The sequence below is a fragment of the Athalia rosae genome, chromosome 7 (assembly GCF_917208135.1).
Source record: "Athalia rosae chromosome 7, iyAthRosa1.1, whole genome shotgun sequence".
Taxonomy (NCBI): Eukaryota; Metazoa; Arthropoda; class Insecta; order Hymenoptera; family Athaliidae; genus Athalia; species Athalia rosae.
Window position 1 is genome coordinate 11,565,668 of NC_064032.1, and position 18,746 is coordinate 11,584,413.

General features: G+C 36.8%; 1 protein-coding gene across 7 annotated transcripts in view; it reads left to right on the forward strand.

Annotated features, from left to right (window-relative positions):
* LOC105689622 (collagen alpha-1(XVIII) chain) overlaps positions 1 to 18,746 on the forward strand; it is a 66,248-nt gene that overhangs the window by 28,315 nt on the left and 19,187 nt on the right. For 6 of the 7 annotated variants that reach the window (XM_048658866.1, XM_020854384.2, XM_020854388.2 and 3 more), the window contains exons 3-4: positions 2,334 to 2,602; positions 3,325 to 3,600. In XM_048658866.1, the coding sequence (XP_048514823.1) occupies positions 2,334 to 2,602; positions 3,325 to 3,600 (545 nt within the window). Of the gene's footprint in view, positions 1 to 2,333; positions 2,603 to 3,324; positions 3,601 to 13,827; positions 14,623 to 18,746 lie in introns of those variants that run through there. The other variant, XM_020854389.2, reaches the window with a different exon arrangement.

Genomic DNA, 18,746 nt, shown 5'->3' on the forward strand with positions numbered 1-18,746 from the left:
TTCTCTCTTCGATCCTTCGCGACGAGGATTTGAAAGCTTTAGCCCCTAATAATATACGAGAGAAAAAGCCAAAGGAGAAGGGTGTGAAATTTGACGATGACGAAATGGCGACGAGTGGCGTTGAATAGACATACATATATGTACGCACACGAGCGGCCACTCCAATTTCATAGTTTCAATTAATGTTTCACACCCCTCGCGAACTTCGATATATATATATATATTTCTCATAATACGGGGAGAGACGGATGACTAAAGGATGGGGCGTGTGTGCGACACGCGAATTTTGCTCCTCTCCCGACGCTCAAGATATTAAAAAGTCAGCCTAAATCAACACCGCGCACCGCGCACCGTGCCCCCTCCCCCGTTCGTATTTCACGACCACCCCTAACCCCGTGAGTTTTGGTACCCCCCGCCCATTGGAGAACGTCAAGGGCTACCCTTCGCACACCCTTATGCACACATTTCCACCGCCTCCTTCCGTCCTTTCCCTTATCCCCGGAATTCGCGACGGGCCCGAATGACACCTATGTACAAACTTTTCAACGATGTACGCAGGAGCCTGTACGTAAGGTGGACTGTGAAGTGTTTTATTTCCGTCGGAGGATCGAAGTTTCGAAAAAAAAGTTCACGCAAGATTGAAATTTGACTGATATTGAAATTTTGATAAAACTCAATGACACGATGATCCGAATTCGTAACAGCTATTCGCCCTCATTGCGTATAATTGTTCGTCGAAATAAGACGCCTCGAACGCGATACGGGTTTACGCCTGTACATTTGCTCGCTAGATATCTACAATAATTAGCATTTCCACATTTCGGTTTGCCAAGCCGGTCTTACTCTTGCACTCCTCTTCGAATCTACTGACTCAACTGACTGAGTGTTTCACCGCTCCTCTGGGGAGAGATATTAAACTTTGACCCCGAACAACCTCTCCGGGGGCTTAACAACCCCGAGTTAATCAACAATAAACCCGTCCCGTTCCGTCCATCGGAGGTACCTACCTATGTACCCGTATACGTGTACGTGTATACGTATACCGCACGGTTACACGCGGTATGTGAAAACTGACTGACCCGGTAAACGACCAAAACTTTTTCTTATCGGTCTTCTCGACTCCCTTACCTACACTACTCGCCAAACGGGGTATAATGTATATATATACGTACATTCGTTTATGTACAGGCCCTCGATCGGCCTATGTACATTCCCGACGCACTGTGATCCATGTAGACGTGTACGTACACGTAATAAAAATACATCCACGCACACGAACCTGACCGAAATTTTTCGCCTCGTGTAAGAATATTCACCATGCAATTCGTACGAGTGTGTGCGCATATCGGAGATGGGCCGGGTTTTGGGTGTATAATAAGAAAGATTTTCTTAATTAACAAAACAAGCGTAAAAGTGGCATCAAAGTTAAGAAGTTTCGCGCTAAACTACCCCCAAGGACCATGGGGGGGGGGGGGGGGGAGGGAGGTGGGGGGCGAAAAAGTAGTAGAATGGAAGGTTGAGGGTTGTATCTTATATATACTTGTTCCTGAAAACGTGTAATGTATACATATAACTATAAAAACTATCTCTAAAAAAGGGTACCTATTCCGCAGGAATTGTGAACGAAGGAATTAAAATTATATAGCTAGACAATTTCAAAAATGTTACAAGTTTTTATATTCCATCGAAGATCGGGCTTTTCATGTAATTCACCGAGAGAGGGGAGTTACAAAAAAATTTGAGGAAAATTTCAGGATAGATCTCGATCGAAAAGGATTTGGTTTTTTCTGAAAATATTCGTTGAAATATTCCATTTTTGGAAAGCCGGTTATTCCGAAGAAAAATTCAAACCTTTGAATAACTTTCAAGATTCCTACAACTTGACGTGCGTAAAGCTGCCATCTGGGTTCGAAGGCACGAACTTGTTGCTGCACTTCCGACGATATCATCCGCGCAAAAAAACGATTACCGAATGCAACGCGAAAGACGAAAGAAGGAAAAGGAAGGAAAAATTCATTTTTCCACTTTGTAGGATTTCTTTTTTTCTCTTGTACATACGTGTAAATCGTATGGTACTCTCTTGTTACACAATTATTACTAATGATCGTCGCGTAATGAAATGTAGAAAATTTTGAATAGATCAATTTTTTCACCGCCTTTTTTTTTTCAAATAATAAAATCCTGCAACTCGAGGTTGTTCTACGCACGGTAATAAAAATGTTTTACATGATGTAATTGAACAGATAAATTTGATTGAGGGAAAAGAGAAGATTGAAAGTAATTTTATTCCTTGTTCGTTACTGAAACTTTTTCTCTTTATTCATTGGTTTCAGATTTGGAATGGGACCTTCTGGATGCTATGCCGATTCCATCATCGTCCGAAAGATACCTTTACTACGATATTGGATTGGACGGATTTCCGGTATACGGATTTCGTCCGGGAGCAGATGTCAAAAAACCCTACAGACTTCATCTGCCGGAAAAATTACCGGCTGAATTTACCGTCGTAGCTAATTTTAAAACGCTATCGACAGGACCCAGCTACTTATTCGCTGTACTCAACTCGTACGATACCGTAGTACAACTCGGTCTAAGAATATCGGTAAGAATATTTCAAAAGTTTTATTTTTCGAAAATTTTTTTCAAGCAAAATCATATACGTAATCGAGGCGTGTTCTCAACTGTAATGACAGATTTTTATTCCAAACGAGATAAATTGACGGAAACGCGACAAAAAAAAAAAAAAAATAGCTGGAGATATTACATTTTTTTCTCAAAATCGCCATACAGAACCTCAACAGATAACATCCGCGTATACCTATGTACATATTAATATCATGGAATTTCCAATAGCGAACAATATTATATTGAATATTTATGACTTGCTCAATGGAGCGTGAAATCTTATCCGGAAGGAATTTGATTCTATTCACCTCACGATCACGTTATAGTGATCGATAATAAACTTCCGAAGTACATAGGGAACCTGATGTTCTACATACAATATATTCACAGTATATTACTAAACGAGATTTTATGGTTTTATTTGATCGTCGGTCTTCAATTTTCTCTATTCCTTTCACTATTCCAATCAGTATCAAATTACCTTCAAAATCTATAATATAATCAGATAGACCTGAGTTCTAGAACACCTTACTTATTGAGACTGATAAATTAAAATGTGCTCTAGATTTCGGATGATTTTTTTCATTTTCAAGATAAAAATAGAGAAAAAAACGAGCGTGTACAATGAAGAATGAATGAAATTTTCAATATTTTCTCTAAAATCGTATTCAATTTCTTTTTCTCTCCGCCTTGTTTCAGGATGGTCCAGGAACGAATCAGAACATAACACTTTTGTACACGAATTCGGATCTGCATTCGCTTTCGGACGAGGTGGCAACTTTCACGGTAAATCGTTTGGTCAAGAAATGGGCTGAAGTTATATTAAAAGTAACGACGACCGATATCACACTCTATTTCAATTGTCACGAGTTTGGAAAGCAAAGAGTCACCAGAATTCCAAGCGAACTCGTATTCGACACCGCCAGTAAACTCTACATCGGACAAGCCGGTCCGAACATTCAGGGAAATTTTAACGTGAGTACCGGAACATTGCTTCAAAAAATCGTTTCAATATTAATAACATATGATGTATTTCGCTATACCCCTACGATCGCCAAAAATCCAAAGAGTCTCGTTACAAGGGAAGGAATTTTTTCAAACGTATGATACGTACAATGGATGAAAATGAAAATTAATTATTACAATTACAGGTACATAACTGGTACGTTGTACCTGTGCGTCGACTAACTGTTAAGCTTGTTTTTCGAATCTATATGTTTCCGTGATAAAAATAACGATAAAATATTTTTTCATTCATCGCGTTCGAAAAACCAGAAATATAAAAAACTGAATAACGCACATGGATAAAATTTTATGCGATATCATTCCGAAGGATAAACGGGTGAAATGTTGAGTTAAAAAAATCGTTCACGGAGTTTTGTAAATTAATGATTGGCAAGATTTTTTACGACTCTCATATAATTGAATGTGTTAAATTCTGTAGTCATTGTCAGCGTTTCGGATATGTGTTCCGTACATATATATTTATTGAATAAAAAGCAAGAGAAAAAAAATCAAAATAATAAAGAAAAAAAGAAGGAAAGGTAATGGAGTTTGGAGAGGTAAGTTTTCCGATGTGTGGGTAAATAACATACACGTATGTATGTAAAATCCGCAAATGTATATAGTACATGCATACTGTACCGTGAACTGGAAAATAAATGAAACCGGAAAGCGCTACCTCGGAATAGGGGTAGGTACGTATGTATATATATACGGAAAGAAGAATTTGTGTAGAAGGTGAGGGCGGTGAGAAATAAATTGTAGAAAATAAGGAAAACAAATCGAAGCACACAGTTTCGAAATTTATTCCTAATCGATAATCAATTTACCTTTTATACCCCAAGTGCAGTAGCGGAAAAGGATATACGCCGACTTTAGAATGAAATTAAAAATAAAGAAATGATATTCTTAAAACAAATAAAAAACAAATCTTACGTACCTATACACTCGTCAATGCCATTTACGGTATAATTCCATCCAATCAGTATTCAAATTTGTATTCGATCCTTACGAACTGAAAAATACGGACTACGAATGATAAGAATTAAATGAAATGAAATTCAAGTCAAGAATATCGTGAGTAAAATGTGATTTCGATCCTTTCGTACACTACAGCAATTCACTTGCAAATATATATATGAAATTATCCGAACATACGTATGCGTACGTTTATACTTAACATCTTTCGACCGGCATGTAATCAGTGCGAAGTAATTTATATAATTCATTTGAAAAAAATGATGGAGAAAGAAAAAAATTACGAAATAACTGCGAACGTGGAGAGGGATCAAAAAAATAAATAAATAAAGTAAAATAAAAATGAAACGCTCAGAGGAGTGCAGTGCGATGCGGACTATCTCGGAGCATCGCTTCTCGCAGTAAAACAGATTACTTCGTTGCATAAAATTAGCGCTTTTACATACACCAACCATATAGCCTGTGCATCTTCGTGGGAAAAATTCTTATTGTAATTTCAACCGGAATGGAATTTTTTATTCAAGAAAGACACCTTGGACTAGCTCCACCCACCTTTAATTTTTTCTTTCACCTTTTGTACTTCCTTACATTTTCTTTTTCTTTTTTTAATAATTTTTCGTCGGTTCTTTCTCCTCATCACACTCATTTCAATGATATATATATACCTATAGTATGTACGCGCGCTATCCTCATCAACTACTTTTGTTAGTTCTTTCCTTCTAGTTTCGCTCAGTTTCATAGTTGGAAAAAACTATTTTTTTTTTTTTTTTTTACTTTTCCAAGGCCTTTTCACGCCGGGATTAATTTTCAGAGGTTTTACTTTGGAATAGAATGAATATTTCCACTTACGAGCTCATTTATTTATTCCTATTGTATTACTTTCATTTTCATTAATCATTAATTTTCGTCCATCTATGTTTCGATATTTTCTACATCCAAGAATAAACGATGTCTGATTACAAATAATTTGAATTACGAACAATCGTTTTCACGAGAATAAATTAACATCGATAACACGATAACAATCAACTCGATAATCAACTCGATAACACGATTAAGGATAAATAATTTAATATACACAATAAACAAAAGTTTCCACGGAGATATACACGGGGTGAAGTTTGATCAAGTATTTACCGGCTTGATTTACGCTATTAAAATAAGGAATGTGAAGATTTCTTTGAGAAATTTTTGTTCCTTCTCGTTTCAAACGTACTATACAACATAGTAATTGATGTAGATTGAAATTGATGGAAATTCCATAACGTCGTTATTATTATGTGTCGGAATTTTTTTTTTTTCTTTTTCAAAACATTTTCACACTGTAGCAGCTACCATATTTACTGCGAAATCCTCGTTCGCTCTACCCGTTGAATTCTTATCATCGCGATAAAATTAATACACCTACAATATCCCTTTATCCTTTGCCAATAAAATCTAGGCCATTAGAGGGGACGCGCGTATCCAACAAGATTTTCCGTGATACCTGAACAGGCGTCTATGCGTCGAACAAAATTTCGAAAAAAGTTCCGGCGTCGAATAAAAACTCACATCGCGATAATGTATTCGAATATTTAGCCGCGCTCCGCGTACACAGAGGTGTGGATGAAAAGAAAGTTTCCTCAATTTTTCAATGCTAATTTTCCCTCTCCTTCTTGTGATTTCATTATTTTTCATACCATCGATTTTTTTTTTTTTATTACAATGATTTTTCCTCCTCGCTTCTTCTCGAGACACTTTTCCGTTCATTTCGTTATTATTATTCATGTGCTCGGTTTTCCGACGTCGAACAAAATAAAGGACGCAAAAAAACATTTTCATTCTTTTATCTTGTTAGGCTGTAATTACCAACATCCCGTTATTTTCCATGTAATTTGTGCACGCTGGTATTATAAAATACACGAAAGTTTGCCGAACACATTAACTCGTCCGAATTATAAGTTTAATTAATAATGTGTGTGCAACCGTTGTTGGCATATTAGCGGTGGGTTTTAGCTTTGAATGAAATTACAAAATTTCAATCTGTCGATGTAGTTTGTATTGTGCGAATTTTCCAAAATTGTATTCAGTTCACTGCAGCAGGTAACTTTCGGTATTTTTATTTGCCGAAATGATGGAGTTACCGAAATAATTATTCGATTTATGGCTCGAAGTTGAGTCAAGTCCGAATAAATTCCATCGTACATCGAATTCAAGTGAATTTTTACGAAAAATTCAGGATTATCAAATTTCCAACGAAGCTTAGAACTGTCCATGGAATTATATATGAAACATAAAAAAAAAAAAATATCTCACTTGTTCTGCGTACTCGGTGATAGAGATCGGTAGGAGATAAAGAATGAAATACAGAACGTTGTTGGTGTAAAAAAAAAAAGAGAATTAAGCGGAAAAAGATTTACTGCAAAGTAAATCCAGGTGCGCGTTTTCTTTATCCGTCTCTCTTTTTCTCACTTTTGTATTTTTTCTTCCCATTCTTACACGTGAATTGCTCTGATACACCGCCGTGCATAGAAACTAAAATCGCAAAGGTTTGGATACGGTGCATTTTGCGAAAAATCTCCCGACCCGTGACCCTGACCATTTGAATAAAAAAAAAAAAGATATTCCAATAAATGATGATATGATAATAACCTCTTCCTCTCTTTTATCGTTCAACCGAAAAGGCATAAACGAAAATCAAAAGATTACCATCTGAATAATTCGTAGGGAAAGGAAAAAAAAAAGAAACAAAAAATTTATCGTCCATAAAATGATCCGGGTCACGGTGCAGTCGGTGTGGGTGATTTGACAGGAAATGCCTCATGTTATGTTGCAGGCGCGCAGAAATTCGCTCAGAAATATGATATATAAAACTACCTTCTCGTGGATTATGAATTCGCAATTTTAATGTTTAATAGTTGAAATACACAATTTAGAGCGTAGTTACACGGAAAACTGGATTCTTGTAACATGATATGATATTTTCTACGAGCATTACATGAGGCGTAAAGTTATAAATATTCTTTGGAAATCCGCTCGGCAATTAATTTTTTTTCTGAAAATAATTTCACTTCAAATATATCCTCTCTTATTCGTGACTGGGTCAAGGGTCTTCTTGATCTGAATTAGGATTCGGAATGTTTTTTTTTTTTTTTTTTTTTTTTTTTTTCCATACACCCATTTCCTAAAACGGTGATTCGAAGTTTCCGGAACTGTTTCTGATATAATTTTTATTTTTAGTTTAAAAAATTGACGCAACAATTATACCGCGTAGATTAATAAACATCCGATAATTTAATGCGAGGCTGCAGATAGGTGTGTTCGGGTCAAGGAAATCATGATATTTTTTTTATTACGAAAGCCAAGATGAATAAATATTTGGAATTTCATTCGACCGTAAGCCAAATTATTCTTACCGTCGGTATATTGGTTGGTAAAGGTTGTTGGTGAAAAAAAAGGTTTGTACATTGCGTCCCTGGCCAATAAATCGGAAAGCGCTAACTTCAGGGGCCGCAAATCCAGCTTTTTGGAAAATTAAACCTCTCTAAATTGTTCCACTTCTATCCCACCCCTTCCGAAAAATAAAACATATTCGTTTTTTCTCTTTCTCTTTCTCGACCGGGTTTCCAACACTTTTCCAATAATTCCTCAGCTTCTATTTATCTCCCATTCCCATACGAGTGTTACGGGTTTCATACGAGTTTCACGCAAAACTAAAAACTAAAAAAAATACGTATCACATGCACCATCGATATTTTTTCATTACTTTTATTTTTCGAAAACTATCGCATCGTTCATTTTTCACGTCGAACAGTTCAATAATTGTCGATAAATTTTCGATCAATTATACTTGGAACGAACATGCGTTAGACGTACGTTTTTTCTCATAGACACTTGCACTTGGCTTACAAGGATGCAAATTTTATAGATACGTAACATTGAAAGTCCCAATATCGTTTCGAATGCAGAATACGGTGGGGGTGCTTTAAAACTGTAATTTCACGGCTAGACGTTACTCCACGGGAGAAAATCCAGCCGAATCGCATAAAGAGTTTACGATGGCTGGAGAAAAATAGGGGGATGAAATAATGGGGAGGGTAAGAATATCTGGGCATGAAGAAACGAAAGAGATAGAGAAAAAGCGTAAGACAGAGGACTTCGGAGGACAAAAAAAAAAAAAAAGGACTCTCGCAAAAAAATAGAGAGAGAACGAACTATCGCAACGAATCTCACGCGCGCAACTTTGATCTCGAAACAATTCGAAAAAATTGGATTCCCTTCCCGCGCGCATCTCCCTTCTTGAGAAGCTCACCCATTTTCAACGTACACGTACGCAAGTCTCCGTGTACGTGCACGTATACATACCCGCACCCGTGTGTATGTGTAGAAAAAAAAAAAAAAGGAACGAAAGCAGAAGCTGCGGGATATCTAAAGGAAAGACGTCTTTTGGCTTCAGGCGCGATCGATACCGGTTATCAGATGGTCGGTAAAATAAATCCCTGCAATCAAAAGATGCCCATCTAAACAGTCACATCTTTGCGGCTATGGGATCCGCGAATCTCCTGCCCTTCTTTTATTTTACTTTATTTTTTTTTTTTATTTCCTCTTTATTTTCTTCCCATCACATTTCTCACTTTTTCATTCCCCTCTTTACTTTTTCCTTTCGTAATTATATTTTTATTCAAAAAACGTCGCGTTCCGTCAGAAAATGCACCTCAAAATCGGTTCTTTTTTCTCTCTCTTTGTTCGGGATATTCGTGGCGCTTCAGAAGTAACCGAGACAATTCTTTCCCTTTTCGCGGTTTAAAATTGGAGTAGGTAATAGCTAAGGGGAAAAAAAAAAAAAAAAAAAAAAAAAAAAATAGTCGAAGGTAGTAGCGGCAGCTGTTGCTACCGTAGCAACACAGATAAGGTGTTTTACTGGAATCTCAAGGAGTGGTGGGTCCTTTGCGACTATTTCCATGGTATATAGATATACATATATAACACCTGGCAAAAGCTCATATACGATAGCCGACGCGAATGATATATCCTTTTATTTTCTCCCCACTTCCGAAGAACCGAAGAGAAAGGATAAGGAAGAAGAGAAAAAGGAAAGGTCATTTCATTTTACCGACTACAGATAAGCAAATCCGTTAAAAAGAGAATAATTCATCCAAATTCGTTACTTCATTACTAACGTTATTACGGTCATTATCGCTGTCGTTTTTTTTTTTTTTTCTCTTCTGTTTCTAAATTCATTTCAACGGTTCAACTTCTTTTTTCTCCTCTTTAGTTTTTTGTACCACATACTTTGTCGAATTTCTTCTCGCATGTACCGCGAAATGTGTACGGCTATACATATATGCGTATGTGAATAAAATAGGCCATAAAATAAAGATGGAGAAGCATAAAGATTTGGGATTTGGGAAAACTGTCATTTCACAACTGGCGTGTATGTACATATAGATAAGTATATGTACGTTATGTACCTCACATACCTATGCACATATACATGTATAGTATATCGCCTCTGGCACAGCTACACGTTTCGTGAAAGCTGTGCGAAGATCTCGGATTTTGTCAGCTAGAGAGAGAGAGAGAGAGAGAGAGATGGTAAAAAAGTAAAAAAAAAAAAAAAGAGAGAGAGAGATAGAAGTAGATACGTGTATGTATGCAGGTACCTATACGTGTACATTTAGTACACGTGAAATGAATCGAAGGATGAATCGTCTCGTTGCCGTTCTCGCTAACCCAACGGCACCGCACAATCAGAAATAAAAATGAAGAAGGGCTCCTCCATATACGGGGCCTCCGGGGTACCTACAGGGCTGTATAATATAAAGCCTATAGGAGTACACCTCTCAACATTATTCAAGCTGAGGAAAAAAAAAAAAAAAAAAAACCCAAAAGCTTCAAAGATCGTTACTACATTATACACAAGCCACGTACGTACGATTTGGATGGTATTTTTTTCCAGATAATTTTTGGCGAATATTCTATTAAATTTTGATTTTGATTTCGTGTTCACCGAGTACAGTTTTCTACGCGGGTCATTTGTACAATGAAACAATAACGGAGAAAAGAATAAATTTAACAAAAAAAAGTTAAACTCGTTTTTCGAAAAAACAAAAGTTATATTTGTTTGAAAAAGCGCATATAATATATCGCGAGGGTGTCGAGCGACCCGACCCGTATTTCTAGTTTGCGAAAAGTTTAAACTTGTACACATAACAGTGCAGTTCAAGTTGTAGATATATGTGCTTAGAAAATAACAAGTAAATAGATTGAGCGGCGTAAGACTCAGGGGTGAAAAGAGAGAGAGAAAAAAAAAAAAAAAATCAAACGAACGAAAGCAAGGGGTCATAACGTGAGCGAGCGTAGTCGGGATAAAATCGAAAAAATTCAAATTTTTCTCAAATTCGACGCAGTTCGACGGTCGTCCGTATACTTCGTCGATACGTGTAGGTACATTTTACGGTAAGGATGAAGGAATTCTTCTTTTTTTCTCCCGTCCTCTTTTTTCGGTTGCCATCTTTTGGTAAAAATTTGCTCCAGTAAAATCTCAGGAGTTTTCGACCTCCCGCAAAAGTCGACGACTTTCAAACGGACTTGATTTTCAAAGAGATTTATTGCACATGTGACTAACGCCGTATGATAACACTGTACTACCCCTGCATCTGTATGCGGAAAAATTCTTCAGTGACGTCGCGACGATGCAGCTGGTATTTGGATAAAAAAAAAGAAGAAAAAGAATGAACATAAAAATCACGCGCACGTTCGCGTGCGAGATAAAAATAATATATTCATTCAAACTGTACGAGCTTTTGAATTCGTAGCTTCGAAAGTTATCCATTACGATTATCGATGAAATTTCGTTACTAAATTGAGAAATCCCGATCTCTCGTCTGGCGATGAGAAATTTACATCAATTGTATCTAATAATCGATGAAAAGATAGAGGAAAAAGGGAGCTTTCGACGATTCTCCAGTCCAACTCAGAGATCGTAAATCGATGAAATTAAATTAACGAATCTAAGGCCAATCACAAGATGTCCTCACACAATATATACCTCCCAGGACTACCCCACTTATCTACCTCCCCCATATTCGCCGCCCTCTCCATTTCCACCCCTGAAGAGCGTCGGGAGAAACGCGCCAGGGGTTGCGCTGGGGGTTGCGTGGTGTCCAGAGTAAAGCACGAAGGTTAGTTCATCGGCTAGCCGCGAGGCTGCAGCAGCTCTCCTGCACCCTTAAAAACAAGGCGGGATGAAATGTAGTAGAAAACAAATTTTGTTTACGCGATGTTTGAATTTCGTCTGTCCCACTTGTTGTAAACGGCAGAAAATTTATTCATCCAGTTTTCTTTTCACTTTTTCTCATATTTCGTTTTTACTCTCTATATTATTTCGCAACAATCCGTTCTGTGATAATTTTTGAAAAGTTTCAGTGCTCAGTTATTTCTCGTTAGTCAGTTTTTCACTCATCTACTGTTCGCGCTGTCATAATTCTTCGATGACAGAAATTACGTTCTTGTTTGTTTTTTTTTTTTTTTTTTAATCAAAATTGACGTGCGATACGATGAATTTTTTTTTTTTTTTATTATTTTCTCTTCCAAAAACTTGTAGCGAAGTTCATTTCAGATTACGTTGACAACAGGAATTCAAATATCACGGACGAATAATAATTCTCGGTCGATTCATTTGGAAAATAGTAGAATGTAACGTTGCTACACATTTTATTTATAAACATTTTTCCTGACTCGTTTTTTGTTTGTTTTTTTTCGAATACAAAGCAGCGATTGTGACGCAAAGGATAAAGTTACTCGTATCGATATCCTTGTACCATTGGGTATAGGATTCCGAGTCACGGAAATTGAGCGAAAAAGAGGGAAAAAAAAAAACAACACGGAATTTCAAACTTTAGGGATCTACAATGCCGCGTGTCGGTCCTTCCTCGTCGCGACAGGAGATTTCGTCACAAATCACGTTAACGTGAGAACCGGATCGGATCGAGAGGGTTTCGAATGGTTCCGAATTGAAAATAATCAAATTAAATAAATTCACCACGTGAAGAGTGAATAAAAATTGTTCAAAAACCGAGTCAAAACGAAAAGGATGATACCTCCATATATTCAGCCCCCCGCAGATAAAAAAAACTTCTTCAACGAGACCTATACGAGACTTCAATTTTCCAAGACGATCAAACATTTGTTTTTTCTTCCCAATTGAACCGGCTGGGTTTTAGAAAAGAGAAGAAATCCTCTAAATTTGGAATACGGATCGTATCGCTTCTGACTAATTATAATCTTCTAATCTCATATTCGAAATAGCGATAGCTATTCTCACGTAATAATAATAGTGATAATTACTATTATATTCCATATTCCTCGAAAGAGTTAATTAGCTTCTAGTTACCTGAACTCATGCACGGGAAACTCGGACATATATATGTATATATACTTTACGAGACCACTGCACGTATGGAACGTCAATTTTGAGTAATACGAGCCAAGATTTATTATACACCGCGCGCACGTGTCGTATAGTTTACCGAGACTCATTTACTTTTGCTTTGATATCTAAGTACCGAGGTCGCGGGCGGTTTGCACGTCATCCACCTTCGACGAGAGATCGGAATTCGCCAAAAGGGGGTACATACAGTACGTACGCGGAGACGAATGACGGTGAGGAGGTTGTGGGGCGATATAAAATGAAATTTCGTTTTTTGGCTTTGTCGTTCAAACGTGATAAGAGTTGAATAAATATGTACATCCACGTATGTATTTCTTTTTTCCTTTTAATTTTATTCCCATTTTTTTCTTCATTCGTTATTCTCTTTTTTTCACATTCACATGCTTATTTGCTTTGATTTTTTTCTTCATTTCCAGGGGGATGACGAGATCCCCTGTACGTCACGATACCGCGAGTCGCTGTTGTGATTTTATACTCCACATGGATCGATAATTATATCGACTACGATGACAAGATTGAATAAAAATAATTCAATTCATATACGCACGGTGATATAAAATTTGTTGAATTATATTGACTGAAAATCGTTTATAGTTGTAGAAAAAAGAAATATATATATATATATACATATTATATATGCATACAGAATATGTTGGAGTATTTGTGATTTTAAATTTTAATGAATTGTTAAAAATGAAATTGGAAAAAAAGATATTCTAAAATTGTCTATAAAAAACAAATAATAATAATAATGATAATAAAAAATGTGATTGAGGAAAATAAAATATAAAGAAAAGAAGGATGTACCGATGGTCGAATGAAATGTAAATTATATGATTAATCGATCGATGATCCTAATAATTGTTATTGAATTTTTATTGATGGGACTGCGGTACGTGATTCAAATATGAAATCAAACGAAATTATGACGATTGATCGAAAATTCGGTCACGTTAAAGTTTACGATTACGTATCATCCCTTCCAACGAACAAAAAAAGAATTCGTAACCACCCGTTGTATAATACAGTGAAAAAATGTGATCGGAAATTTTACGAAAAATTCATATCCTGGGCAACGATGACTCTGAATTTCCTACTCGTCGATAATCCCTCTCAACGTCATGTGGCCGATCGCAAGAATGTCGTCGAACTATAATAATAATTATTTTTCTTCAAATATTGGAATAAATAAATAATTTGTAGAGAACGATAAAATAAGTAAAAAGGTGGTGGTATTTCTCATTCATTTGTGATAGATAGATCAACGTGATCGATCAACGTCATGGATATAATAACATATCTCACGAAATAAAATAAAATCGAATGAAAATCCAGCCGATAACTTGATTAACATTAACAAAACTTAACCCCGCGTCAGGATGGCAATGGTAATATCACCTCGAAACAAAATAATGACGTTGTGCTTACTGATCGGTATAATAGTGTTGACGGCATTAATTGTAACCGGAGTAATTGGAGTCTGGCGTGAACAAAACGACGGAAATAAATCTGCGAATTCAATGGGAGGTTCAAAAGTGATCAGCAGTAGGCTGCAACAATTCACAGGATATACGGCTACGAAGCACGTGAGTTCGATTTGAAAAAAAAAAATAAAATCACAAACAAGATATCGATTGTCAAAATTCAGACCCCGTCTTTCGGAGCATCCCCCTACTTTGGCGCACCAGTGTTCGCAATCTGAAATCAACTGCGTATTTCCTTCGCGTCGAATGAATTATTTCTAGATGATTTTTTTTATATCCGTTTGGAAAATTTTTCTCTTTCTTTATCTTTTCTGACGAAAATTCGCGGGATTTTTAACACGCAATAAACAAACTGCAGGCGTTGCAGTTGGTGGTGGTGTTTTTGATCCAGTTGCAAACAACTACTAAATTCGAATGCATGGCTGAGGATAGCGGAGCATAGCAGCGGCGTTAACTGCAGTTTGTTATATTCGAATTGTTGTTTTTATGCCTCCCAAGAGAGAATAATAATCTCCTAGGACCGAACCACGCGAGTCGTTTATCGTTCCAAACCAAAGTTTCTGAACGTTTGATTGCGAACATCATCTACAATATTACGTGAATTATATTTACTCGGAAAATAAAGGAGGGAGAAATATATCGTCGAACAATCGTCGCATTTCATAAACGACGTATCTGCGACGATAATTTCTATCGTTGTTGTATTTTTATCGTGAATCGAAGAAGGAATGAAAAAAAAAAAAAACACACACACCCATTGCGAACGTGCAGGAAATCGAGAACGTGCAGCTAATTTCAATATTATCCCTGTAGATGAATATTAATAGGCCTTCCATTGATACAATTCCCTTTACAAACTTATTGTTAATCGCATACGGATCAAATATAGAAGCATTGATATCGAAGAATCGAAGCAGGAAATCCGATCTGTGTATTAAATTATTAATTTTCGGGTAGTTGAAAAAAAAAATACATAAATAAAATAAAATCACCCCCAACAAATATACCACTCGAGACACAGAAGTGAATATTTACTATTTTATATAAATCAAACGTAATTGATGGATCGTTGATGGAAATTTATTTGTCATCCTGCAGCGGGTTATATTCAGGCGTGTTTTTTTTTCTTTCAAATTTATGTGTTTCGTTTTTTTTCTTTCGCTTCTCATCATTATTTCACGTTCACCATTTTGTTCGTTTTTCACATTTATTACCCAACCTGTACCGACGTACGCACGTATCGTATACATAAGAAGCAGGGGGATGGCGCGTGAACCACGTCGGGTATATAATTTGATTACAGAAAAAGTGACAGGGAGGCTTCTCCCGTAATTTTCGGGAGAAAAATAGACCGTCAAAATCATCATTTGTCTTGATACCGTCAGATTTTTTCTTTTTTTTTTTTCTCCGCCCGCAAACGCGGTTATTGATGGATCGAATATTTCGTTCATTTCATTCGTTTGAATAATTTCCTTCTTTTTTTTCTTTTCTCTCTCCCTCCTCGTATCCGCGTGTCGTCGTAGTTATTATTTTTCATTTTTTGTCACCGTTGTACATCTTTATCGTCGTAAATCTGTATATATAGGTATACATTTTCTTTACAACGATATATATAGATTTTTATCCGATAATTTCAGCCGGCGTCCCAACTGCTCGTGATTTCCTGGCGAGATTTGACGTACCCCGTACGTAACGAGGGTAGGGTCGGGTTAAGTTTCTTTGCGTGGGGGGGGGGGGGGGGGGGGATAATTTTCAGCATTTTGCCAAAGCTTTCGCCAGACACTTCGTTTCCCCTGGAACGTCGGTTTGGCCGGGCGTTCTATTTCTCTACCTCCGTATACTTTATGCCTGGTTTAGGTAATTATAGGCCCGTAACACTTGTACGTAAAGCAACGCGATTTAACTGCACGTACAGACACACACACACACACACACACACACACACACACGCACACACACACACGTGTGTAACGGTTAATATCAAAAGCGTCTAACTAGCCCGTCAGTAACTTGTCAGTATTTGACGAGCCGCTGATTCATAATCCAAACGGGGGCTCACGCCATTCTGTGCGCCTCGCGTAACCTTACGAGTCGAAAACTTAACTCATCATCGTAACGCAACCCTTAACGGTTGTAAGCGGCGCAAAATAAAAAAGGTGCACATGTGCCCCCGCGGGGGCACACACAATAATGACGGGCGAAAGACCCGTAACCATCTCGTCCGAATCGATTGTCGGATCCGAGCTTAGACGATAAAAATTTCATACGAAAATTACCGTTCCGAACTTTGCCGTTAGATATTCAGGGACTCTTCGTCCTTTTTTCCTTTGTACCGAAGAAACTGACGATCGGAAACAAGCGGGGGGGAGAAAAAAAAAAAAAAACGAAAAAAAAAAGTTAGAAAAAAAGTTATGCGAGAAAATCAGCGTTTCTACTTTACTAATTACTTCTTCTCAAATGGGTTCAATTTGCATGATACCTTGTACCCAACGTGTTACGTAAAAGGTTGTATTCTGTGCGGACTAATATAAATGATAATTAAATAATGCGGAATAGTACATAGGGTACATGTAACGTGAATCGCGTTCATATACGGTGTACGGTTAGATGCGTTTACGTGTGTGTGTGTTTGTACGAGTAAAATAGACGGCTCCTCTTGGTTCTTTTCGAATGAGAAGAGTTGTAAAATTAATTATGCAATCGGTTTGGCTGTGGCATCGAAACTGTCTAATTGTGAATAGAAAGGAACGTTGAAGCGCGCGCGGACGATCGAGTCTGTTTAACATCGACTATGAGAATTATACGGAATAATAATAAACACACGAAAACCTAAATATTAAAATTTCTCGTCACACAAACGCGTTGAATAATTATCTAAACTGATTTATCGTGAACTCATTGAAAGAGTACGTATTTCCACAGAGAAAAAATCTGATTAAAATTCAACATCGTTTAAAACGTTCTTTGACGGTTTTTTTTTTTTTTTTCTTTTTCGTTTTTTCATTTCATTGGGTCACACGTTACATAAATAACTGTCGAAAACAAAAGGGTACAATTTTTCAACACCTGATTGAACACCGAAGAAAGAATTAGAGGTTAAAAAAAAAAAAAAAAAAAAAAAAATGACGTTCAAGAAGCAAAAATTGAACGCTCGTTTCAGGGGACAGTCGCGTATAGTAAAAACTATACGTACGGAAATAATTCTGAAAAAATCTTTTTCTTTGATCGTAACTGGGTCAGATTGCGTATACGTTGATGTGTGTATACGAATGTATGATATTTTTAGAATATGTATACGTGTACGTATGCGTTTTTCATCAAAGCCGCCCGATAGACAAACGCGATTTTTATGATTGAACGGAAGCAGAAATTTTCCTTCAGTCGCCTAATATTTATTTGCTTCGAAACCGAAGTTCTATATCCACGTAAGTATTCGCCTATTGGATGGAAAAAAAAATATATGTACATACATGTACGTTCACAAAAAATTCCACACATTATATGTAACACGGATATAAAATCGTACAGCCAAACACATACTCATAGTTTCCCCCGTCGGAATGAGAAATCTATTGGATCAAATCAAAAAAACGATATGAAATGAAGAAACTACGGTGTACATATTTATCTATTGTAGTTGTACATACGTAAGAGCTGTATACCGATATATTAGCTATGATAATATGTAATAAGCGCGATAGAATGCAGGGAAAATCTGTTGAACGAATATTTGTGTTATTCGATAGAGAATACCTGGATTTATCGATATCATTCCGAATCGGAATGGAAAATAGAAACAAGAGAGAAAGATTGGCAATCCATGTAACTAGGGTCGTATAATTTGCGAGCATATTACACGCAGGTATTTCGTACGAATTTGCAGAACGTAATCCGAAATAAAAGAGGGAAATTGGAAAAAAAAAAAAAATCTATATTTCCAAACTAATGGAGAAATTATGAGGAGGTTTTTTCATTGGATTTTCGTTAAACAAAGAATTGAAGCAAAAAAGAAAACCGTGGAATGAGATTTTTACTCGGAAGCGCGAGAAGATTTTGAAGTTATTCGAAAAAAGAAAACGAAAAAAAAACAATTATGACGGGGGTTTCAGGTATACCTGTACATACGTACGCTTGCTGTGTGACGAGGAATAACGGTAAATATGCGAGTTTTACTTGGTGCTTTCGCGTTTGCGGAGAGCTTTGGTACATCTGTATTATCCTGGGGG